Source organism: Tenrec ecaudatus, chromosome 16 (genome assembly GCF_050624435.1).
Source record: "Tenrec ecaudatus isolate mTenEca1 chromosome 16, mTenEca1.hap1, whole genome shotgun sequence".
Lineage (NCBI taxonomy): Eukaryota > Metazoa > Chordata > Mammalia > Afrosoricida > Tenrecidae > Tenrec > Tenrec ecaudatus.
Window position 1 is genome coordinate 84,303,416 of NC_134545.1, and position 25,827 is coordinate 84,329,242.

General features: G+C 48.9%; 1 protein-coding gene across 4 annotated transcripts in view; it reads right to left on the reverse strand.

The window, feature by feature from the left end:
- Nucleotides 1-15,098: 15,098 nt before the first annotated feature.
- DNMBP (dynamin binding protein) overlaps nucleotides 15,099-25,827 on the reverse strand; it is a 115,270-nt gene continuing 104,541 nt past the window's right edge. For all 4 annotated transcript variants that reach the window (XM_075535117.1, XM_075535114.1, XM_075535115.1 and 1 more), the window contains 7 exons: nucleotides 25,493-25,597; nucleotides 24,937-25,065; nucleotides 23,064-23,396; nucleotides 22,339-22,518; nucleotides 20,540-20,738; nucleotides 18,215-18,762; nucleotides 15,099-16,750 (listed from right to left, as the gene is read on the reverse strand). In XM_075535117.1, coding sequence (XP_075391232.1) covers nucleotides 16,565-16,750; nucleotides 18,215-18,762; nucleotides 20,540-20,738; nucleotides 22,339-22,518; nucleotides 23,064-23,396; nucleotides 24,937-25,065; nucleotides 25,493-25,597 — 1,680 coding nt within the window. In that variant the 3' untranslated portion in view covers nucleotides 15,099-16,564. The remainder of the gene's footprint in view (nucleotides 16,751-18,214; nucleotides 18,763-20,539; nucleotides 20,739-22,338; nucleotides 22,519-23,063; nucleotides 23,397-24,936; nucleotides 25,066-25,492; nucleotides 25,598-25,827) is intronic.

Below are 25,827 nucleotides of genomic sequence, written 5' to 3' on the forward strand. Positions count from 1 at the left end.
GCTCTTACAGCTCTCACCACAATCCATACATCTATCCATTGTGTCAAACACATGAGGGGCCTCATTCTTACACTCGAAAATTGCCTTCTGTCTCACACATTCTATTTGCATGGTCCTGCCCAGTCATTTGGTGGAGTTACAAACGCGCTTGCGTGGTGTTGTGGATCACCAATCCTTTGAGCAGCTCAGCCTTTGAACTCCCATTCCATGTTTGGGGGGCGCCCCACCTTAAGAGTCTTGTTGGGAGACTGAGCTGTGGTGAGGTGCCAGGTTATAACTTCGATGCTGTTGACATAAAGTGGGAAACGTGTCTGGCCAGGAGTCGGTCACAGCCATTGTCCAGAGATAGAGCTGGCGGTGGCTCTAGCAGCAGGTTCAGAGAGACTGTGGTGTGATAATTGAGCATTGTCAGGGCTTCACAAACTCAAGCCTGGCTTTTGATAGATAGCCCTCCCTGAGTCAGCCACCTGTTTCCCTTAGAAAACTTCCTTCCTTCTTAAACTAACCCACAGTCAAGGACTGCTGCTTCCTGTCTCCAGCACACAGACACTTGGTATTACTGTCTCTAGCCCTTTATGGATGGATTTCTGTTTGAGTCTCTGTCACTAAGCTGTGAGTTTCTTGGAAGCAGGAATCATCTCTTATTCACATTTTGGCTAGGTAGTGCCTGGTCTTGGCAAAAGGGACTCCATTTTGAATCTGGTGCCTTCAGCTTGGCTCTCAGAATTCACCTCTCATAGACCTCCCTTTCACCTCCCTCTCTCACTGATCTCCCCCTCCCCTGCTCAACCTTCAAATTCCTGGAACCAGCTCCTCTCGGAGCCAGAATGTTTTCTGAGGATAAGCACACTCCACTCTACCCGTCCTTGGCATATAGATAAGGTCAAAGACCTTCTCCCTTCTGAAGCACCTGTGTGCACAGATCCTCCCCAGTTTGGATCCTTCCCAGCTGCGCCTGCCAGCAGGGGTATAAAAACGCAGCCTAAATTCCCCAAGGCACAGTTTCAAAGGCTCAATCCCCTGAGTTGCTGAATCCGCCCACAAGCCTCCCAATAAAGCCTGCTTCTAAACTTTGCCGATTGGATCTCTGGTTCTGTTTCGCACCCCAAAATTCCTTACAGGTAGAGCAGGCAATCAAATCTATTTTTACTTTAACATTAAAATATCTTAAAAATAAATTTTAAAATCTTAAAAAACAATCATTTAACTTAGCAAACAAAGATTGTCTGCCTTGAGCACTGTGCTCTTTTAAATCTTACATCTACTTGAGAGATTTGATAGGAAACTCAGTGGGCAATGAGTTGATGTTTGTGGTTACATAATCTAGTGTCAATTTGGGACTTGAGAGGATTAAGAATGAAGGGGTGGAGTCCAGTCTATCCATTGGGTCATAGCCAATGAGGCATCTGTGTAGGCTTGGCCTTCCCTTGAGAATTCTGGGAACTGCTGCATTTCCTCCTTGGAGACAGGAGACACTTTCTCTTGACTCGCTTCCTCAGAGACTCTCTACTCTGACTCCCTGTGAGACATCCCTGAGGAGAAGCCACATGGACCTACCCTGATGCACCCAGAACCCTAGACCTGTAGAAACCACATGGAGACCCCTGCCAGCACTGAGATGCTTACACAGCCACTGGATCTACAAGACTTCACACCTATTGGCTTGTGATCTTCCTGCATTTGGCATCATTGTTTGTGTTTTGTGAGTCTGAAGAGGACTTTATAGATTGGTGTCGGACACGTGGGCTAATCTCAGACTTATGGGGTTGGACCGGCCTGGGTTGGGATGCTTTCTTAGTGTACAATTACCCTTTATATAGAACTCTCTCTGATATATAGTGATATATATATATATCATATATATATATATATATGAGTTTCTATGGATTTGTTTCTCTGGTTTACCTGGGCTAACACAATGCTAATGGGGTCAGAACAACTCAGAAAATGAGTCCACAACTTGAAGAACATCATCAATGTTACAGAATTGTGCATGTGACAACTGTCTGGTTGTTGGTTTTTTTTTTTGCTGTGTATTTCTCAACATTAAAAAACCAACCATTTAAAAATGGGATACATTTATGCCAAGAAAGAAACAGTTGCCTCAAGTGGAAGAAAACAAAGTACTTTTACATGGATACACTGATACCAGCATGAAGTATAAATGTATCATCCAGAGTAAATGTTTTATAGGTTAATTTCTTCTACTTTGCCTAAAGGCATGTTGGAAACATGTTCTGAAGAGCTTTTCTTTGTAGGTAACAGACGGAGAACACACTAAATCCCAAATGCATACTGATTGTGACTTTAAATTAGCAAGTGTATACTCCAATATTCCTTGTAGTGTGCCATGCACAGTAGCCAAAAGGTGGCACTAACTTAAGTATCTAACAAAGAATGGATAGATAAGCAAAATGGGCTGTCTTGATACATACTACAAGATGGAGGGAGCTTGAAGACATACCACTGAAATAAATCTGTCACAAAAGGACAAATATTGCTATGACCTCCTTTAAATCAAAGACAAGAAGAAGCCAATGTATGGAGACAGAAACTCAGCCACGACTTGTAAGATTTGGTTCCTTGGTATAGGGTCATGGTTTGATGGAACATACCACGTTTCCCCGAAAGTAAGACATCCCCCGAAAATAAGACCTCCTTACAGTTTTGCCTCTTGAAATATAAGGCATCTCCCGGAAAATAAGACCTCCCGGAAAATAAGGCCCCCCGAAGCTACTGTAACTCTGGCCTCGACCGTAGTGGCGAGTGCCACCACGCAGCAGCTCACTGTTGGCCACAGTGCAGCCAGAGCAGATAGGAAGTGAAAGGTCTCTTTTAATAAAACAATAAATGTGTACCGTATTCTTGTTCATGGAAAAATAAGACATCCCCTGAAAAAAAAACCTAGCGCATCTTTGGGAACAAAAATTAATATAAGACACTGTCTTACTTTCGGGGAAACAGGGTACCAGTGAATTGGCTCAATCACTGTGGGGGTGGATTCCCCAACCCTCAAATGGGTCCTCAGGAGTGGCTTTGTGACTGGAGAATAGGAAAGACATAAGGGCACAGGGCTCCTCGTCCCTATGTCAGGGAAGAGACAGTGAATGTGTGAGAGGGTACCCCTCAAACCCAGAAAAAAGCCCCCCCCTCCCACACACACTAGGTGGAGCTTTTATAGGTCACATTTTTCCTGCTAGGTGAGCATTGAGCAGGTCACTCTGAGTTAGTGCACCCAGTGGCATTGCCTGGGAAGGTTCTCTTTGGTCACAGTGATTTTTTCATAAAAGCAATTTCACCCAAACCTCCTTTTTTTTCTGTTGGCTGTTTTAAGAGAACAGTGTGTGGCTGTGAAATTTTGTTTCCTGCTAAGAAAGAATGCCCCAGAAACTGTTGTGATGTTGAACAGAGTACAAGGACAGCGCTCTGGGAAAAACTCAAGTGTTACAAGTGGTTTACTTGTTTCAAAAAAGGCAAAATGTTGATTGATGACAACATCCACTCCTAGTGCATTTGGAGTTTGTTCTACCAGGCCAGACTGTTAATCAAGCTTTGTATTTGGAGGTCATGAAAAGATCGTGCAACTATATGACAAAAAAGGCCTGATTTATGGCAGATGCGAGACAGGTTTTGCTACCATGACAATGCACTTGCTCAAGCAGCCATCTCAGTGTGCCAATTTTTGGCAAAAAACAGCATGCTTCTCTTGGCCCACTCACCTGACCTCTGTGTGACTTCTTTTTGTTTCCAAGAATGAAGAGGGACATAAAAGGACAGCAATTTGACAAGTTAGTAGAGGTGGAAAAATAAATGAGGGAGGTGCTATCAGCCATCCAAACAGATGAGTTTGAAAAATGTTTCTGAGAATGGAATTGCAGATTTAACAAATGTATTAAGTGCAATGGAGAGTACTTTGAAGGTGATAAGGTTGTTTGGTAAACAAATTTATATACATAGTTTGAAAAAGGGTCCGTTTTGGGGGAGTACCCCCTCATATTTTCCAGTGGGTATATATAATGGGTCTTACAAATCTTTCAAAAGGCATATATGTCATCCATCAAACATATTACATAGTCAATGGGTAATATCATAAGTGGGTAGCCCAGTAACCAGGCAATGAAATGACTCAGGCTTTAACCTAGAGCGAGTTGACCTTGAATGCCCCTGCAATCTATGATTCCTATCAACAAGCGATGTCAAAGCATTTTGCTACATTTTATGGTGGGTCAGGGTGTACACCGGATTGCCCTTATCTACAGATAACCTTCAGGCATAGTGAATGGCCAGACACGAGAATGATTCTTTAAACATTGCTCCTTAATGGAGGGCTGGGCGTGGAGGGGCACATTATTCGTCCTGGAGAACGTGTATTTGAAAATATTTCTATCTTGGAACAATAGAGATCTTTCTCAAAATAGGGCTAGCTTTCCATGCCCGTGGTTGTGTGTGTAGAAATAAGGTCAAATACCGTCTGCCAAGTTCTCAGTTCACCATAAATAACATGTGCTGGGCTCCTCCTCATCATTTCTGCAGTGATTGGGGCCTTAAACGTGTACAAGCGTCCATTCAAGGTGCAACAATAGACATCTACTCACGCGGATGACAGGAGGAGGAGTCCCAGGCGGGAGGCGGAGACTGTCTCCGTGAACAGCTGCCTCCTTCCCCGTGCCATCAGAAACACCTGATGGTGCTCAGCTGCCATTGCTAAACAGGTTGCTCAAAGATTCCATAGAAGAATCAAGAGCCCAAATGGGAGGGGAAGTAGCATGAACCCCAGTGGAGTCCTGGGGGCCAGAGGAACCTCGGAAACGATTGTCCTGAAACTCTTTAAACCTAAAACCAAACGTATCCCCTGAATTCTTAATACCAAACAAGAGTTTAGCCAAACTAGTAAAAGAGGTTGACCTTGAGCAGGTTGCTCTTTTAAGAACAATGAGCGCAGGTGGCACAGTGAATTAAGCACCGGGCTGCTAGCTAAAAGCTCAGCAGTTTCAACCCACCAGCTGCTCTGTGGGAGAAAGATGAGGCTGCCCGCTCCTGTCAAGATTTGGCAATGCTCTGGAGTTGATTCAGCGCTGCAGGGTCGCTGTGGGGAAGGGACGACTCAGACACGGAGGATGTTCATGGTCTCACAACTTGAAGATGGTCACCGATGTTCCCAAACTACGTGGAGACCCTGCTGATTCTGTGCTTCTGCTGTGAGTATTGTCCAAGGAAATTGAAAGGAAGACCAGGAAGCAATATTGTGGCTTAGACTGAGTTAGAAAGACCATGCTGATAATGAGGTTAGTTTTCCAATAAGACCAAGATTACACACTACTGGTGCGAAAGGGCTCTGGCGATGTTGCGGGGGAAGCGTTGGGCTGGTAAGGGAGAGGCAGGCGGCTGACACGCACCAGATGGCCCTCATGAGAAAGAGGAGGCAAACTGCCCCTGAAAGAGCCTCAGCCATGTGGGTCACTCACCGTGGGTTGGAATAGACTCAGTGGCGCTGGGTTGGGTTTTAGAAAGGCTTCACACGGTTTTTTAAAACTCAAAGTGGATTTTTAAAGTGCATGCCAGAATTGTCTGTAAAAAGCATTGCCGGTTCCCAGTAATCCTTTTCACCACACATGCAAGTAATTGGATATGCTGTAGAATGATTCCTGAGTGGGGGGTGGGGGAGCTGCTAAAGCAGTTACCTACACTTTATCCCAGATTATGGGCCATAATACAAATGGGTTTAATTGCCAAGGGTGTGCTGGGCAGTTTTTTTCCCCTTATTTTCTGAAAAGAGGGCAATAGGCCAAGTAAGTTTGGGAACTGTTAGGTAAACCGAGGCATGAAACGAGAAGAGACAGACCATACTCACCGAGGACTGATTAAACAGCAGGCTTTATTGGAGACAAGCGGACGGGTTCAACAGCCCACAGTAAAGTGAAGCTGTGGAAGCCGTGCCAGGGGAGCGCTTGAGGGTTTTTTTTTATAGCCCCCCGTTGAAGCTTCTGGAGAGTTGAGGTAAGGTGTGGTTTTGCTCAGTCGGGCGTATGTGACTGTTTGCTCATTGTACAAGGTCAGTCTGTTCTGGTTCTGGGAACAATGATATGGGCGGTCTTTGTTTTTAGAGGGTACAGTTGTTCGCAGAACTAGCCTGTTTCTGGGAAACTCAGTCTGGGGGAAGGGTGCCCATGCTTTTACCAGACATCCCTGACTCTGTGATAGGGAAAGGGGGCGACAACGATGAGGTCATCCGTGATTACTTCCTGGTGTTCGGGGGCGTAGTGGGGGAGTTTATCAGACAGAATGCAGGGACTCTGGGCTTGGCACGGACAGCATGGCTTGGTATTGCTGACTCGTTGATGTAATAACAGCACTCTTCTTGGAGGTAAAGGCAAGTGCCTCCTTTTTCTGCGGTGATGAGGTCTAAGGCTCGTCGATTTTGTAAGGCAACTTGGGCAACAGAGGTTATTTGTCTTTGCAATGAAGCTAGGGATTTGGCAGAGGCCTCTATGGCCAGTTGGAATTGCAGGGTTAGCCTGTCTGTGGGTAGGACTGAATGTGCCAGGGCCCCTCCGCTAAGTCCCAAGGCTACCGCTAAGGAGTGATAGTCCTGCGAACAACGGAAGAAAAATGGCTCTTTTTGTTCTTCCTGTTGGGGGAAGGTGGGCTTGGGTGTATATGCTTTGGAATTCTGCCAGTGTGTAAATAGTGAGTTGTGGAATTAGGGTGACCAGAAGGCAAAGGTGGTGAGTTGTCATGTTGGGGCACAATACTTTGGAAAAAGTGTGTTTGTACCACAAAAAAAAAAAAGTATCCATTTGGGGCAGCTCTTCGAGAGCCGGGGGTTTGGTATTGGTTTGGAGGTCTGCGCTAAGAGGATTTGGCGGGGGGTACAGTGGCTACAGAGCTCGGGGTGAGAACGTAAGCCCCAGAAAGCCTGCACATAGGGGATCTCAGAATCCTTACCAGTACGCCGGCAAAAATTGCCCAGGTCCTTGAAGAACGGTGAAATTGAAAGTACCAGTCGGGGGCCAATGTGACTAGTTGTTTAATTTGTACTGAGGCCAAGCGGTCTGGGAAAGAAAAAGGAGTATTTTTTCTTCTTTCGTAAGGTCTGAGAATATCCCAATTTGGAAAATTTTGATAACAGGCAGCCTAGGGGAGAATCGGGGTCAATTTTGGATTGGTTTGTTCCCATGGTGAGCGGAAACGCAGTGCTTTGGCTCTAGGTCAAGAAGTGAAATGGAGTCGGTAGGGGGCTAGGTGAACGTCCTCAAGTAGCACCCTCCGGCAAATAAATTGAGAGAGAGAGACTGGGAAAAACATCTCTTTACCCGAGCTCTCTCCCTATGACTCCAGGAGTCGGGATAATGGGAAGCGATTCCGGCACGGCCGTGACTTTGGAGAAACGCCTCGGATGGGACTTAACGAGCTAGAGCTGTTGGAATTAAAGAAAATTCAACACAGGAGTCAGGCTGCTATAAGGAAAAAAAAATAGCGGCTGGTGGTTGAGTGGTCCCTGGTTGGGGAGAGGGGGGCTCGGGACCCCCATTAAAAGGGGAGCTACACTCCTCTCCCAGGTTTTCGGCACCAAAATTGTTAGGTAAACTGAGGCATGAAACAAGAAGAGGTGGACCATACTCGCTGAGGATTGATTAAAAAGCAGGCTTTATTGGGGACAAGCGGATGGGTTCAACAGCCCACAGTAAAGTGAAGCTGTGGAAGCCGCGCCAGGGGAGCGCTTGAGGGTTTTTTTTATTACCCCCCGTTGAAGCTTCTGGAGAGTTGAGGTAAGGTGTGGTTTTGCTCAGTGGGGCGTACGTGACTGTTTGCTCATTGTACAAGGTCAGTCTGTTCTGGTTCTAGGAACAATTATATGTGCGGTCTGTGCTTTTAGAGGGTACAGTTGTTTGCAGAACGAGCCCGTTTCTGGGAAACTCAATCTGGGGGAAGGGTGTCCATGCTTTTACCAGACAGGAACCATGCTGTAGACTGATGGTAACCATATAAAGAGCAACTATTTAGGGAAGACCGGACCCAAACTTGAAGCCATCAAGTCTGTGCCGACTGACAACAATCCTAGAGGACAGGGTAGAACTGCCCCTGTGAGTTTCCAAGACTGTCACTCTTTGGGGGAGTAGAAAGCCCCCATTTTTCTTCCCCGTTTATGGATGAAGGGAGCTGGTGGTCTATATATGTCAGTACGTCTGTGTAAAATGAGCACAAAAATCACCCAAGGTCAAATGGTTCTTGTTGCCAAAAAAAAAAAAAATTTGCCAAGAATAGATATTGAGCGTCTTTCCAATCTAACAGTCAAGGCCTTGGTTGCCATAATGCCGTTTCTTGCTTTCCATTGAGGGTGATGGGCTCTGCTGGGGCAATTACTTGCGACCCTGGGCTGTAGATCGCCAGCAAATGACACAGCTCTTCTGAGCTGGCTGACCCTCCAGTCTGCTGTGGCCATTTATCCATCCACACGGCATAGATGCTTCTTGAGTGAGCCTATTGTCACTACCCTACCCAGAGCATGCTCTCCCTCCATGCCATCTAAACCTGTCTTCATTAAACTAACTTCTTTCTCTTCCAGCATTCTCTCTTGAGAGGCATGTTGTGTGCTGTCAAGTTGATGCTGACTCATGTAACCCTAAAAGATAAGGATAGAACTGCCTCGCAGGGTTTCCTAGTCTGTGGGTGAAACCCTGGCCTGGTAACCAAAAGGTTGCTAGTTTGAACCCGCCAGGCACTCCAAGGTAGAAAGGCGAGGCTGTTTCCTTCCATGAAGATGGAAAGCCTCAGAACGCCATGGAGCAGATCCACTCTGCCCTGTAGGGTGACCGTAACCTGGAATTGACTCAAGGGCAATGAGTGGGGAATCTTTACCAGGTCTCTTCTCCTGTAGAGTGGCTGGTGGATTCAAACTGCTGACCTTTAGATCAACAACCTAGTGCTTAAGCATTGTGTCATCAGGAATTATGGCATAGCTACCCCTACTTAGCCTACAAACTCTGCAGTTTGTGGTGGTTCCTAGGTGACACATAGTTTGGCAGTTCAAACCCGCTCCATGGTCCCATAGATGAAACGGGCCTGGAGGTCTACTTCCGTAAAGGTCAGAACCAGGAAAGCCCTCTGGAGTAATTCTTCCCTGTTAGCAGAGGGGATCGCTCCAAGGTCAGAGATCAACAACAACAACAACAACAACAAAACGAACTCTGCAGATTGTTGTGGAAAACTGTCTCCTCCTCCTCCTCCTCTTCTTTCTGTTTTAGTTTGACACAACAGAAATGTCTTCTCTCACTTTGGGAGGGAGATCAGCAGTCTGGAATCGCGGTGACAGAGAGCAGGGTACATCCCTGTAGGAGACTTGGGGGGAGAAACCACCGTTGGCTTCTCTCCTAATTTCTGGTAGTTGCCAGCGACCTTTGACAGGCCTTGGTTTATAGATGCATCACGCCAATCTCTACATCCACCGTCACATCTCCCTTTTTAAAACAAAAAATCCTTGTGGATTAGGTCAAAGTTTACATTTCAGATCATATTAAACTACTTATCCAACTCCCAATAGCTTGCCCTGCCTCCCCCACTCCTTTGTTCCTCTTCAGTCGAATGTTAGCCTCCTCTTCACCCTAGTTAACACCTGTCTCCCCTTTAGCCTACTGCCTCTCCTGCCCTCCCAGCCCTGGAACCATCAAAGTCTGGCTGTTGATTTTGAAAATCTTTGCCTTGATTTTTTTTTTCCTTTTAGAAGAGTGGTCTCATACAATATTTGCCCTTTGGTGGCTGCCTGATTTTACTCAGCATAATGCTGTCTGAATCTAGCCATGCCGTGAGGCACTCCTGCCCATCTGTATCCTTCAGTGATGCAGAGTATTGCACTGCATGGTGTCCCAGAATTTACTGATCCATCCTTCCGCTGACGGGCACTGACTTTCTTTCCATCCTCTTGCTGTTGTGAACAGTGCTGCCATAACATGGTGTGCATGTATCTATTGGTGCCCCAGCTCTTCCTTCTTTGGGGTCTATACCAAGTAATGGGATGGCTGGATCGTGTGGTGTCTCCATTCAGTGGTCACAGTCCTTTCCTCTGCTGTCACCATGATGCCAGACGTTTGCTTGAGGGACACCCATGTCACTTTCCACACAGATGGCCGTGTTCCTCTCACCAGCAGAGTATGAGGGCCCAGTCTCTCTGCATTTTGTTTTCTGTTTTAATGAATTTGCAACCAATGCTGGCGTGAGGTGGTATGTCATTGTTGGTTTGATTTGCATCTCTGGAATGACTAGTGATCGTGCATCTTTCTTCACAGGTGTGTTGGCCACCTGGGTGCCTTCTTGGGTCAACTGTTCAGGGCCTCTTCCCATTGTTTCATTGGCTTCTTGGACTTTTCTTGGTTAAGCTATTGCCTTTTTCTACAGATTTCAGAGATTAGTCCCTCGCCCAATGTATCATTGCCAAATACCCCCTGCTGCCACCCCCTGGCTCCCGCAGTTGATGAAGTCTTTGATGCAGGAGCGTCTTGTTTTTAGAAGGTCACCTGCTGTGTGCCTGGGAAAGTCCCTTCTTGATTCATGCAAAATGCCAAGTAAGGTCTTCACCAGCACCGAACGGCCTGCAGGCCTGGGGAGGTAGACCAGCCGCGCAGACTGGAGATTCTGCTTCCTGAGGCACTTGGCACGCTGCGTCTGCCAGACTTGGTGCCAAGTGAAACAGTAAAAAATCCGTCAATACATTGTAGGTGACTTAAGATCCTGGAGGCCGGCTGCGTGGCAACCAGAGAGGATGGGGGAGGAAGTACACACACACACACACACACACACACACACACACACACACACACACACACACTGTTGGTTCTCGGGCCTCTGGTTCTGCAACCAAAACACACCTCAGCACATGACTAGTTTCTTTGGTGTTCCTGACCTTGGAATAAACGCCCTCTAAACAGAGAGGCCCTAATTAATTAATATGGAGCAACATAAAATTTGAATCTCGGTAAAAGCTCGTCTTTCTAGGACTCTAGAATTCACAAGTTTGTAGACATAATCTCCTTTGATTTTCAAAATCTCAAACAAGAGGGAGACCAGCAAGCTACACATTCACAGACGAGGTTATAGATCGTTGCCAGGGTTGCCTGTCCTCTGTGGACCCCAGGGTGGAAGCCAAGGCTAAGGGCGACTTTCTTCTAGACAGGCTGTTATTGGGGAGGGGAGAGTGGGAGGGGTAGTGAAAGGAAGTTAGTAGGCAAAACGGATTCGGACATTTTCTTCAATAACATTCTGTCATGTTTGAAATACCTGACATCTTCTCTTTGTTTTTTTAACTCCTACTTTTCTGACCATAGAAAGTTCCATTTCCTAAATTGCTTAGCTAGGTCCTTCTCAAATGTTACTGTGCCCTAAGTCACCTGGGGAACTTCTTAAAAGATAGGCTTTGACTCAGCAGTCCCGACATGGGGCCCAAGTCTGCATTTCCAGCAAGCTCCCCGGTAAAGATGACCATGATGCGGTGGAAGCACATTTTGCAGAGCAAGCGCCTGAGAGACACCTGGTGTTCACAACTGACTCCCATTTCCAACTCTCCCCTTTCCTAGTGACTCCCCCACTGAATATCCCCAGACCGCCCCCCACTCCCATTCTCAGGCAATCTTATGCCCAAATCAAGGAAGTTTATTCCTCCCCATAATTCAATTTTCTGACCTTTGGTCTGTTTTCTCTCTAAATCCTCCTGCTGCCAGATTCACTTTCCTCAAACAGGCAGTCTCGCTAAGAGAACCCCGTTTCTTATTACCGGACTCATCACATCTAAAGTCTTTGACTGGGACTTCAAGGCTCTCTAAGGTCTTGCTCACTGTCCATCGGACACACTTAGCATTTGGGGAGACAGGGTGGGTTTCCTGGTGTACTGAGGGTCTCCGTGAGGTGGCACCGACCCAATGGCTCCTAACGTCCCCACGTGTTACCTCATTGGATCTTTACAACTTTTGACGTGGGCGGCATTATTGTCCCTGTGCTGAATGAGGAAAGGGAAGCAGTACTTGGGAGGCAATGAATTGTCAAGGTACAAAGCTAAGTGGAGCCAGATTGTCTGGCTCCAAAATCAGGGGCCAGACCCGGAGGGCCTAAAAACCCAAGTGTAAATGCAGGACTTGTAAGATGTTGATGTCTTACTTGGACAAGTCTCAATTTCTTTGGACCCCATTCTAGAATGCCAGGTGGAATCGATGGCCCGTTTCTATTCCCAAGTCTACCTGCTCTACTGTGCGGTCTCTGCTCTTAAACTCTGCTCTACTGTGCAGTCTCTGCTCTTAAACTCTGCTCTACTATGCGGTCTCTGTTCTTAAACTCTGCTCTACTATGCGGTGTCTGTTCTTAACCTCTGCTCTACTGTGCCGTCTCTGTTCTTAAACTCTGCTCTACTGTGCGGTCTCCATTCTTAACCTCTGCTCTACTGTGTGGTGTCTGTTCTTAACCTCTGCTCTACTATGCCGTCTCTGTTCTTAAAACTCTGCTCTACTGTGCGGTCTCCGTTCTTAACCTCTGCTCTACTGTGTGGTGTCTGTTCTTAAGCTGTGCTCTACTGTGAGGTCTCCCTTCTCAAAATCTGCTCTACAGTGCAGTTTCCGTTTGCAAAGTCTGCTCTACTCTACGGTCTCTGTTCTTAAACTCTGCTCTGCAGTGGAGTTTCTGTTATTAAACGCTGCTCTACTGTGCGGTCTCTGCTGTTAATCTCAGCTCTACTGTGCGGTGTCTACTCTTAAACTCTGCTCTATTGTGCGGTGTGTGTTCTTAACCTCTGCTCTACTGTGTGGTCTAGCTCTTAAACTGCTGCTACTGTGTGATGTCTACTCTTAAACTCTGCTTCAATGTGCGGTGTCTATTCTTAAACTCTGCTCTAATGTGTGGTCTCTGCTCTTAAACAATGCTCTACTGTGAGGTGTCTCCTCTTAAACTCTGCTCTACTGTGCGGTCTCTGTTCTTAAGCTCTGCTCTATTGTGTGGTCTCTCCTCTTAAACTCTGCTCGACTGTGCGGTGCAGTTCTTAAGCTCTGCTCCAGTGTGTAGTCTCTGCTCTGAAACTCTGCTCTATTGAGCGGTGTTTGTTCTTAAACTGCTCTACTGTGCGGCGTCTGCTCTTAAACTCTGCTCTACTGTGCGGTCTCTGCTCTCAAACTCTGCTCAATGCTGTGGTCTCTGTTCTTAAACTCTGCTCTACTGTGCGGTGACTCCTCTTAAAGTGATCTATTGTGCGGTCTCTATTCTTTTTTTTTTCTTAAAAAAAATTTTTTTTTTTTGTGCGGTCTCTATTCTTAAACCCTGCTCACCAGTGCGGTCTCTGCTCTTAAATTCTGCTCTATTGTGTGGTCTCTATTCTAAAACTGCTGTACTGTGTGGTGTCTGGTCTTAAACTCTGATCTATTGTGCGGTCTCTGCTCTGAAACTGCTCTACTGTGCGCTGTCTGCTCCTAAACTCTGCTCTTCTGTGCGGTCTCTGCTCTTAAACTCTGCTCTTCTGTGCAGTCTCTGCTCTACTGTGCGGTGTCTGTTCTTAAAATCGGCTTTACTGTGCGGTCTGCTTTTAAACTGTGCTCTACTGTTCGGTGTCTGTTCTTAAACTCTGCTCTACTGTGCGGTGTCAGCGCTTAAACTGCTCTACTGTGTGGTCTTTGTTCTTAAACTCTCCTCTACCTCTGGTGTCTGTTCCTAAACTGTGCTCTACTTTACGGTACCTGCTCTTAAACTCTGCTCTATTGAGTGGTGTCCGTTCTTAAACTCTGCTCTACTCTATGGTCTCTGCTCTTAGAAACTGTGCTCTACTGTGCGGGTCTGTTCTTAAACTCTACTCCACTGAGAGGTGTCTTCTCTTAAACTCTGCTCTACTGTCCGGTGTCTGTTCCTAAACTGTGCTCTACTTTATGGTCTCTGCTCTATTGAGCGGTGACTGTTCTTAAACTCTACTGTGTGGTGTCTGTCCTTAAACTCTGCTCTACTGTGCGGTCTCTGCTCTACTGTGCGGTGTCTGCTCTTAACCTCTGTTCTACAGTGTGGTCTCTGCTCTTAAACTCAGCTCTACTGTGTGGTCTCTGCTCTATTGTGCGGTGTCTGTTCTTAAACTTTGCTCAACGCTGTGGTCTCTGCTCTTAAACTCAGCTCTACTGTGTGGTCTCTGCTCTATTGTGCGGTGTCTACTCTTAAACTTTGCTCTACTGTTCGGTGTCTGTTCTTAAACTCTGCTCTACTGTGAGGTGTCTGCTCTCAAATTCTGCTCAACGCTCTGGTGTCTGCTCTTAAACTCAGCTCTACTGTGTGGTCTCTGCTCTATTGTACAGTCTCTCCTCTTAACTCTGCTCTACTGTGCGGTCTCTGCTCTCAAACTCTGCTCAACGCTCTGGTCTGCTTTTAAACTGAGCTCTACTGTGCGGTCTCTACTCTGTTGTGCGGTATCTGTTCTTAACCTCTGCTCTACTGTTTGGTCTCTGCTCTTAAACTGCTCTACTGTGCGGTGTCTGCTCTTATACTCTGCTCTACTGTGCCGTTTCTGTTCTTATACAATGCCATATTGGTTGCTTCACTGTCAACATCTCCAGCTTCTCCAATTTGTCTCTTGCTCCCATCCACACACTTGCCTGCATGGCTACTTATGTAACCGTGCGCCTGTTACTGACTTTTGTCACCCCCTCTCTGCCACCGAGTCGATTCTGACTCCGAGTGACCATAGAGGACAGGGTGGCACGCCCGTGTTGTTTCATTTACAGGAGTAACTAACGAAACCACAAACCTCCTTACAGGAGTAGAAAGTATCTTCTTTCCTCCGTGGAGGGCTGGTGGTTTCACATGATGGCCGTGCCTTAGCCCAATCGTGCCACCCGGAAAACACCTCTTGGGATGCTAACTTTAATACTCCAGCTCTTCTGGGATGCTAGGGTCGTACTGCTTAAAAGGCCCTGTGGCACCTGAATGGGAGTACTTCAGGTGAAAGCTTGTGAGAAACTGAATTTGACTTGTGTCTTCCCTCTTCCTCACGCCCATGGTCCCAAACCCGGGGTCTTCAAGTCGCCGAGGCCCCCTTGAGAATCCAAGGAAAGTGGTTAAACATGAAAGGAAATGAAGAAATCACACATGCAGCCATTAGAAATGCTTTTAATTATAAAATAACTACTCAAATATAAACATCTCTAAATATAAACACTATTCACAAGAGACTTGGATTGCCATCTGCCCACAGCCAGCAGAGACAATGGGGGGGAGGAGTCCCTGATTCACCAGATTTTAAAAGCCAATGTGCAGCGGGAGGCGTAGGGGCCATCCTACTGCTCTTCAATCCATGTCTTAAAAGACAGAATTCGGAGTCTCCTGTCCTAAGGTAGGGTTCACTAAGAGGGGGTGCGCCTTAAGAATAAGAGATGTTGTCACATCGAATTTTCGGAGCCGATTCTCATTGAGGATTGGCAGAAATCTTCCTGAGACCGGCGAGAGATACAACCAGGCACTTTAGGCTGTTTGGCTTGAAACGACCATCTCTGATCGTCTTAAGGAAGTTAATGGTGAAATGCAAAATACTTATTTTCAAGTCTAAGAGCAGCTCCTTCTGGGATCCCAGACCTTCCTGCAAGTGAGGCACATGGGTTTTGGGTTCTGCAAAGATGGGTGTAACCCAACAGCAGCGGGCTGCCTGCGAAAGGCCTCCACCACTGCTGGTTTTGGCTCCCTGCAGAATTAATACTTTTGGTGGCGTGACTGGAACTCTAAACTTGTTCTCCCAGGAGAACGTATCAGTTCACGAGTCAGCGGGGGAGAGAGGACCGGGGGCTACCCTCACAGACAGGCTGCGTGACGTCCCGACGGCCGGCAGAAAGAGAACCAGGCACACAGGGAAGGACGAGAGCCGTCCGGATGAAGGGTCGGAGGAACAGGCCCGCCATACTTGTGAGGAGCATGGCTGTGGCTAAGCTTGGTGTGCCCTCGGTGGGAGTGCAGTGAAATAAATAAGAGAAAGCGCAGAGGCACTTGTAATGTAGGGCCCTTGAAGAACTCAGGGCAGGCGTGTGGGTGAGCATGAATGCGTGCGGGGCACCAGGGGTGCTCTGGAGGCTGGTATAGTCCCGACAAACTGCTTGCCGTATGCAGAGCACCCCGTACGAGGGCTCACAGGCTACCGCCGGGCACCTGGAGCCGGTCTTCTTCCCATCCGAGTCGGCTTCTGGTCAGTTGACCGTGGAGCACAGGGCCGCCCCAGACTCGGGGCAGCGCAGCAGCCAACGCCAACAATCCTCTACTGCAGTGGGAGAGCGCTCAGCAGACATGCGCTGCCGGACCTCTGCCTGGAAAGTTCTCATTTCCACAGGCGACCCCAAGTCTTCCCTCTCTTGTCACGGTCACGAAGTCATTTACAAGCCCAAGGGCCACTCAAAATTCTGGTGGGCGTCAAGGGTTCACAGCCCAACAGAGGACCAGACTTACCCGTGCTCCACCATGTTACGGCGGAGCAACGTGAGCAGGGCCTGCGGCCCAGGTGCCTTCTCGTCGGTGGAGGCGGAGCCCTCCAGCACAGAAAGAGAAGGCAGCGGGGGGCGTGGCAGGTGGAAACGGCTCAAGTGTACTCCGTTTTGCGGATATAATTGGAGGGAACATATCCCTTCTTCCCATTGGCTTCAGCTAACCACCACTCTGTATTTCCTGTGACATCTTTAAACTCGAGGATCTTGAGTCTCTGATTGGCAGACACACTCAGCTCATTGGGGTTTCGGGCCGTGAAGGAGTAGACAGCAAAGTAGACCTGTGTGAGGGAGACAGGCACAGGTTAGAACTGGGGCATCCTGTGATGATGGGGGGGTCTCTATCTCCACTGCCCATCCTGGCAGCTCCTAGTCCTCTGGGGTGACTGAGCACTAGGAGTGTGGCTAGTGAGACTGAGGAATGTAAATGAACTTTGACTTTAATTGACTTAAATATTAAAAAGCCCCACATTTAGTGGCTGCCATTATTGGGCAGATTCGCAGAAACCCCAAAGTCCCCTTCCCACCCTGTCTGATGTGCCTCAAGGAAGGACCCTCCAGTGACAAGATGAGATGCAAGGAAACCCTTTCATGCCCAGACACAACGTGGGCCAACCTGTGACTACCAAGTCCACTGCCCCCGAGCAGCTGAGTGCTTAACAGCTATGCTATTGGGGCATAGGGACCAAAAAGATCTCCAGGTGCCAAGAATCAAGACAGCATGCAAAGCCAGGTGGTGACTGGAGCTCAGGGGAGGAGCGTCGAGGGCCCTGGACGTCCAAAGACGGATACACAGCACGGCTGGGGTTTCAGGGCTTGACCAAGGCAGAACTGAGCACTCTGCCCAGGTCAGGATGTAGGGACAGGCCATCTCTCCCTCGGTGCACTTAGAAATACTGTCCACTTGGTAGGTCTGTTGGTCTGTCCTGGGCAGTGGGTTGTAACAATCACTCGAGAAGCCAAGCATGCTCATATGCTCAATCGGCAGCCCAGAAAGGATGCACTGAGAAATGACTGTGGAAGCCCCTCTTAGGAAACTGAGGCCTTGGCAGAGGCAGCAAACACCTCCGCCAACTGGGACCGTGACAGGGTCTCCCCATGGAGCGGATGGCTGCTGAAGACAAGCATCCCGACCATTCTTCGGCAGCACCGAGGGAGCTCGCGGCTGCAGTGTTAGCAAATGCAACACATAGGTGAACACAGTCCCGAGGAGCAGCAAGCCGAGAGCGGCAGGAGTATACGCGATTTTCAATATACGGGCGATATTTAAACTGAGGTTACGGAAAAAAACCCAAAAAACAGGCTACCGCAAAAAGAATACAAAAACAACAAAAAAAATTTTAAAAGGAAAAGAAACAGAAGCAAAGGTAAATTCTAGAAATAAAAAAAATACAGTGGTTGGAGCAAAAAACAAAAGCAACAACAAAAAACCACCAAGAACAAAAGACTACATACATAGATGGGCTCAAAAGCAAATTTTTTTCGGATCAAGAGCCTACGCACTGGTGTCGCAGAACCCAGTCCCCGATGACATCTTCCAGAAGCAGGCATCAGGACAAGGCAGTGAAGGCTCAGTCCGAAGCGCTCAGAAGGGTATGTGAGCTCCTCTCTGGGCAGTGAGACCCCCTGTGGGCGTCACAGATCCTCTGAGCGCATCTCCAGATCAACTCCAGCCTGGGCCAGCCTGACGCACCCACTCCCGGAAGAGCACCTGGCCCCCTGGGGGACATCGGGGGAGCACTTACCTGGTTGCCTTCGGCCTCACTGCTTTCCGGCTCTTCGTTTTTGTCTTCCACAGGCCGAGGGGGTCTTGAACACTCTTTTCCGGGGTCTTTACTTGGTCCATTTCGCCTTGGCACAGCATACACAGCCACTTCTGGGTGCCGGGCGTGTCGGTGGCTCCTCGGGGCAGTGGTGGCCTGGGACGCGTCTCTGGCTGCATCTGCAGTGTCCCACGGCCTGGGCTGGGAGGTGGAGTCTGTATCCGAAAGGCGCCTGGAAGGGCGGCTCTCTGAGTGACCTCCGCACAACGATGCGCGGAGAGCTCCCTGGTCAAGTTCCTTCGCTGAAGAGGCGTCTTGAGGTGGCTTCTGGCAAGGCCCTGAGGTGAAGGTCACGGCCATGCTGCTGGGGTTGACCGTCAGAGTGCTGTTGCTGTTCTGCCGTGGGACCCGGGGTGAGGAGCTACTGTGCTCTGACTCGGTGGAGGAGTGGCTGCCGACGGACACGTCTGAGTGGCTGCGGCGAGGGTTGTAGGGCTTCAGGAAGGAGCTGTACACAAAGCCTTTGGTGACTGTGGGCAGGAACACAAGCGAGAAGAGCTTTGAGGAGGAGGAGGGGAGCAACTGCCAGGGGAGAAGAATCCCAAGTGAGACGACTCGGGATGCAAATTGGGCAGAGACTCAATGCGGTGGTAGCCTGCCAGCTTCTTCTGGTCACAACCTCCTTGACAGGTGAGGGGGAGGGGGAGAATAAGAACCACCACCTGCTGGAGCATGGGTATCCAAAGCATCATCACAAGGAACTCTAGATCACAGAGACCAAGGCTGAGGGGGAGGGTGTGTGCACGAAACCACGTGTGGTAAAGGCCCGGGTCTTAGGAAGATAGAGGCCCTCCTCACACATGGCTCTTCCTGCCTCTTTCCCACCCACAACATCTGAATCTCTGTCAGTTGGTTCAGGAATGCTAAAGAATAACAACAATTACAAACAAACAAACAAACAAACCCAAACTTCCTGCCCCGTAGGACAGGGTGGAACCTGCTCCTGTGAATCTCTGAGACGCCAACTCTTTACAGGAGTAGAAAGCCCTGTCGTTTCACCAAAGAGCAGCTGGTGGTTGGGAACTGCTGACCTTGCAGTTAGCAAGCCAACGTGTAACCCCTCTGCCAGCAGGGCTCCCATATTCTAGCACAGGAAGAGTTTTTCTTAGTGGGAAAGTGCACATCCCACACACACAACGGCATACTTTCATTTCAGCAAATGGCTCAGGAGGATGAGGGAGGGTCAAAACCTAAAAAGCCACGTCTGTTTTGTAATCCATGTGGGTCAGATTTGGGAAAGGCTATCAAGTTTGTACACTATTAGATCGTTTCTAATTTCCCAGCACGGCTCGGGCTGCAGGTGCCCCGGACTGCTTGCCCTCGAGTGGATTCCAACTCCAAAGGGACTCTAGGGGAGTGAGTCGAACTGCCCCGCGGGTTCCTGTGCCTGATATCCCTCCCTCCGAGGAGTGCTGGTGAGTCTGATGTTGAGCAGCTCGATGCACAACCCAGTCTGCCACCAGGGCTCCTCATGCCCCCTAGTCAAACCCGCTAAGATTTTGGTAGCAAAAGTTATGACTATTTACACCAAAAGGGCTAAGAAAGACTCTGAAAAGCCTTCCATCTGGTCACGCATAGCCACCAAGTGAGTCCAGATCAGGCGGGGTTTTGGCAAAGGGAGATCTTTTTAAAAAAGGAAAGAAAACCCAAACAAACCAAACAGGGTTGGCTTTATTTTAGAGTGTTACGGGTTTGGATTTGTGGGGAACGGATTACAGATCATGATGATTCTAGTCTTTATAAACCCCTTTCTCCTTGCACACACATATACAAAAGCGGTGAGTTGCATTTAAGGCAAATCCCTAAATAACTGCAGGAGAAAACAAGCTCACCGAACAGAAAGTTCACCAAGAGCCCCTTCTTGGAGGTTCTGATTTACACACAAGGAAGAGTACGTGCATCGGAAGGGGGCGGCTTGTTTGCAGCTGACTGAGGACAGGCTGAGAGGGCCTAGGGTGTCACCTGCCAGGACCGCAGTTGCCCGTGGCAATTGTGAACAGGGGCCGTAAGACCTCACACGGTGAGTAATGGAGCTGCCCATGGAACTCTAACAAAACCCGAACCTGGGTTGTCTCCCTCCAGTGGCGGCAGTAGCGCACACTCCCGAGAGGGGCAGGGTTTTTAAAGTGAGTTTTCCCTTTTGCCAAGGACTCTCGTGTTCTTTGCTGACCTGTCCAGGAACCAGGGACAGCTCAAATCGCCCTTCCTCATGTTGAGTGACATCAATGGGATGCCTACAATTCTTACCTCCATTGTCAATCAGCCAGCGGTTCTGACTGCCCATGGGGTCCTTTTTCTTAATGACACCCACAAGGTCACCTTCCAACAGCGAGACATCCAAGTCTTGAGCAGCATTGAAGTTCCGCTCTGCTTGGAAGAGTTTTTCAGGGGGGTACCTCGCCAGGAGGGAAGTGCGGCACCCCTCCGACTGCAGCATGTAAGTCGGCTAGAAGGTAACAGAAGAGGCACCATCAGCAAAGCCCCCAGCCGAGCCCTTCTGCCAGCCACGATAGTTAATCCCAGCTCGCGAGGCCAGTGACAACCAGCCAGGCCCTCCTGCCATGAGACACGGCTGAGATTGAGTTGGTCCACGTGGCCAGGTAAAAACCATCAGATCTTTGGTCACGTGTGGTTGCCTTCCTAGCTATTCAGAGCAGTCAGCGCTTTCCGGTGCTGACGACCTCCCCAGCGAGCATGCCTCTCACAAAGGATCGCCTTCATTCCTCTCTCGAAGAGGAGAAAACACAAGAAGAAGCGCCTGGTGCAGAGCCCCAATTCCTACTTCATGGATGTCAAATGCGCAGGCTGCTATAAAATCACCGTGGTCTTCAGCCATGCACAAACAGGAGGAAAAGCAAGGCTTTCAGAAGGATGCTCCTGCAGACGGAAGCAGCACTAAAAGACCCTGAATCAAGATGAGTGGGAAGCCATCCCATCAAACCCATTTTGAATAAATAAAAAGGGCATTCAGCTACAGGTAGTGTGACATCCAGTATGCTGTGCCACAGGGTTACAAGCTAACTGCTACCTAAGGAATCAAAATACCTAAGTAACATTACTAGGTCTACTCCTACCTAGCTAGAAATCCGAAACAAGTGAGATTTTCCCTATATCTGACTTCCCCATCTATGAAAATCAATTATTCATAAAAATTAACCATTTTAAGGTACTATAAGTATCTGTGAGATTAAATAGGACAAAATTGTGTGCAAAGACAAATTAGCAGTCGTTTAGATTATGAGCATACCTAATGTCATTTACCTGACTTATAAAAATATGAAGGCTCTGAACTCAACCAGACCGTATCTCTAGCTAAAAAGGCCTCCCTGCCACCCAGTCAATTCCGACTCAGAATGTCTGGGACAGGGCAGAGCCGTTGCAGTGGGTTTCCCAGAGTGCAACTCTTCACCAGGGTCTTTCCCGTGGAGCCGCTGGCGGTTTCCCACTGCTGACCTCGTGGTTAGAAGCTCAGTGTGTAAGCACTGTACCCTCTCCAGGCGCCGCAGTATATCAGATAACGAGCAACCTTCCCGTGACAGAGTCAAGAGTAAGTAAATGCCATCCATACTTTGTGAGGACCATTCACTGCAGCACAGTAAAATCCCAGCTTGCTCCACGTGTTACAAAATAGTTAAACTCCTCCTAACCGGTTCATCTCTCCTGACGGAGGTGGGGCCACTGCTATTAATAACGACAACAAAGATGACGATGCTAAGAGTTTACTTTATGCATCACTTACTTTGTGTCTGGCAATTTCTAAGTGGTGGTGCTTTTGGGTGGGTAGGTGTTGGGACTGCAAGCAGCAAGGTTCGTGGTTTGAAACCCACCTACTGTTCTGGGGAGAAAAATGAGGCTATGTACTCCCGTGAAGTTTTACAGCCTCGGAAACCCTACGTGGGGTCGGTCACTATGAGGTAGATTCGACTGGACGGCAGTAAGAACATGTAAGAACTCATTTGCTGGGCTCTGCATCCAGAGTGGCTATCTATAGAGCTCACCCTTGGAGCCACGAGGCCAGCATCCTTCCCCAGGAGTCCCATACGCACCAGACCCAGGAGGGGCTTTCGAACAGACTGGCGGTCCATGGTTTTCCTCTCGAATGGCCTCTTGGTAGCTGGGAGGGCCTCCGGGAAGAAGGTGAACACCTGGAGATGCTGCAGCACTCTGGTGTACTCTTCATGGAAGATAGCAATCAGGTTCCCCTCTCTGTCGGCGATGTTGAGTAACTGGAGCCCGCGGGAAAGGAGAGAGGTGGTGACATGAAAGAGCTGGGAGTGGCCCAGGCCACAGGAAGCTAAAGTTCAGCAGCAGTTCACTCTGTGTGAGCCACCCGCACTAAGGCCCGATCGAGAGACCAAGCGCCCCGTGGCACTGCCCACAGGGAAGCTGGCCAGCGCTTCTGAGAACGGCTCAAGCTGGAAAAGACAGACCGTGACAAGCCTCCTCAAGGGATTCAGAATTCTATGTCCGGACAGGGAGGCGGGACCGGTCCCAGAGTTAATCTCTCTAGTCCGTCCAGATCCCTGGGTGGTACGGACGTGTGGCACTCGGCTATGAACGGAAAGTCTGGCACTCTACTTGCTGAGAACCCAGAGAATGCAGCTCTGCTCTGCTACCCATGGGTGGTCAGGGATTGGAACCCACTGGTTCAGTTAAAGTGTTCCCAGCACTGGGCCTTCCATAAGAGAGCCAGGAGCTTCCAAGGGAGGAGGAGGAAGAGGAGGAGGGGGAGGGGGGAGGAGGGAGGAGGAAGAAGAAGAAAGGTACTCACTGAAAGCAGGGGCTGCAGCTGCTCCAGCGCCTGGTGCACGAAGTCGCCGTGGGCCTCGGCGTAGCCGTGGACGCAGTTGGTGAAGAGGCCCTGGGCGTACTGGTGGAACTTGGGCAGCTCATCCAGCAGCTGGGCGTTCAGGGCCTCGTAGTTGTTGCGGGCAGACTGCAGCTCCTCCAGGGTCTTCTTGTCCTTCAACTTCTCTGCCCGCTCCGTACAGTTGTACAAGTCCAGGAGTTTGTCAAAGCGCTTCTGCACCAGCTTGTGGGGCCCCATGAACATGCTCAGTAACTGATTCAAGGGGGAGATGACAAGCCGCTCGGTCCTCTCTTTCTGGAGGGAAGAGAGACGCACGTGGTTCAGCTGGAGTCTACCGGAAATCCATAATGGCCCTTCATCCAAACACCCTTGCGGTTGACTTTGGTAAAGGCCCTGCACCGTCCGTCTCCTTTGCCACCAGTGTAACCTCAGGCAGACCCAACACTGAACAACAATCAACGAAACACAATCAATGAAACCTTTCTGTTTAACCATGAAGGCTTCAACACTTCGCATCACCCCTGGGTCTGTCCCACCACCGCTCCCGAGCGGACAACGAAAGCTGGCCGCCACCTGTCACCATCATGTGTGGGTCCCAGGCCAGATGGGACAGCCTGTCCCACGGCATTTAGGGCGCAGGCACCTCAGTAACCAATGGCTCAGTTGTTAGATAAATCTCGGGTAGGGCCTTTCATACACCTAGCCCTTCTCGAATTGTAACTCCTTGGTAAGATTAGTTCTCACCATTTAAAGAAGTTTCTCTGTGATTCCTGCTAGAGGGCCAGCTACCCGGGCAGGGCATTGGAGAGTTACAAAGCACAAATACTTTGTCGGTGACTTTTAGTAAGATGCCACTGGTGGGACAAATGTAGGTTTCCCAAGTAGGCCGATCTTCTGCAGCCTCAGGCCACCTGGAGAGAGATCTTGAGGCAACTATCAAATCCCACTCACTTCTCTTCCTCGGGATTAAGCAGTGTTAGTCTACCCTACTTAAGGAGGGCTGGAGGCACCATGGTTAAGTGATGTGGCCGCTAGTGGAAAGCCTGGCGGACCAAACTCCCCCTGGGAGAGAGACCAGTCAGAATCCGTGCATCGAGCCCAACAGCAGTCGTCCTGCAGCTGTCTGTGTCGGATTTCCCAAGCAATTTGGCCGTTAGGACTTTCTTCATAAATCGTGTGTCATTTCCCAACACTCTGGCTAACTTTACTCCTGTCAGCCTCTAAGTACCCGAATTATTCCCGTTTAAGTCATTACATTATCAGATTTTTCTCTGTGGGACAGTCGTCAGTGGTGATGCCCTATTAAATGCCTTGTCGTTTGATTTGTGAAACGAAGTTATCACGACTAACTATCTCATAAACACATCCTTCCTAGCATTTCAGTGAAGTGAAGGTCATGTGCCTAATGTAATATCTTTATAAAGACAGTTGATCCTTGAGCAAGATGGGTTTGAATTACATGGGTCTTCTTACACGCAAATGGTTTTCAATAAATATGCTAGAAAATATTTTGGAGATTTGTGACTACTTGGGAAAAACTCGCCAATGAGCGACATAGCCTGGACATATTTCTTTAAAAAAGGCAATAAACAGGCATGCCACCCAGTGAGGACGCCGGTGACACAATGCTAACCAAAAAGTCAGCAGTTTGAACCCACCGAACTGCTCTGCGGGAGAAATACGCTTCTTTCTGTAAGGATCACGGCTCTGGAAAACCCCAGAGGACAGTTCTATTTTATGCCACAGGGTCGCTGAGTCAGGACGGACGTGGCCATAATGAGACCCCCAGAAGGAAGCCCACACCCGGAGAGGGAGTGAAGGAGGTGTCACTTACGAAGCTTGTGAAGAGCTGGTCGCTGATGTAGCGGTGCACCTTCTCGAACTGCTCCAGCTCCCGGTTGCCCTTCTCCACACACAAGTCCCACATGCTCGCGGCGGCCACCACCTTCACACACGCCGATTCCTGGGGCCAGGTGGCGACAAGCCCAAATGAGAGGAGACACAACTTTCTAGCCTCTGATGTTCACCGCCCAGCAGGCTGGGACACATGGTCCGCGTTGGGTGTACAGAGACTTTAAGGCTCTATTGAGTATCCCTACCCTTTTCTTCTCCCTAATGGTCAGTGTCCCCAGCTCCGGCTTGCTGGCCCAATCTCGTTTTCTCACTTGGCAGGGAATTTCATTTTATGAAGTCCCTGGATGGTGTGAACTGTCCACACACATGGCTGGTTACTGAAAGGCTGGTGGTTCAAGTCTACCCAGAGGTAGTTTGGAAGAAAGGCCTGGTGATCTACTTCCGTAAGAATCAGCCATTAAAAACCCCCTATCGAGTGCAATTCTACCTGATACTCACGCCCAAGTGACTCTAACCAGAGCGCTGTCTTCACTCACCCGGATGTGCTGCAGGTAGAGAGACAGGTCTCGGATGAAAGACTTGATCAACCTTTCCTGTGTTCGGAAATTCTTCTCTGTTTCTTCAAACACTTCATCTTTGATCTGTTCGAAATGAACAAGCGGTGCCGGTGAGGCTGGACGCTCAAGGTTTCTTAAAAACATCTCCTGATCGAATTTCAAACCTTTGGCAGTATCCCCAAAAAGGAACTCTGGTGACACCGTGGGTTAAGCACGGAGCTGCAAACCACCGAGCCGGTGATTCTGAACGCCTGCTGCTCGGCAGGAGAAAGCTGAGGCTGTGTGCTCGCTACAGATTTGCACACTTAGAAAAC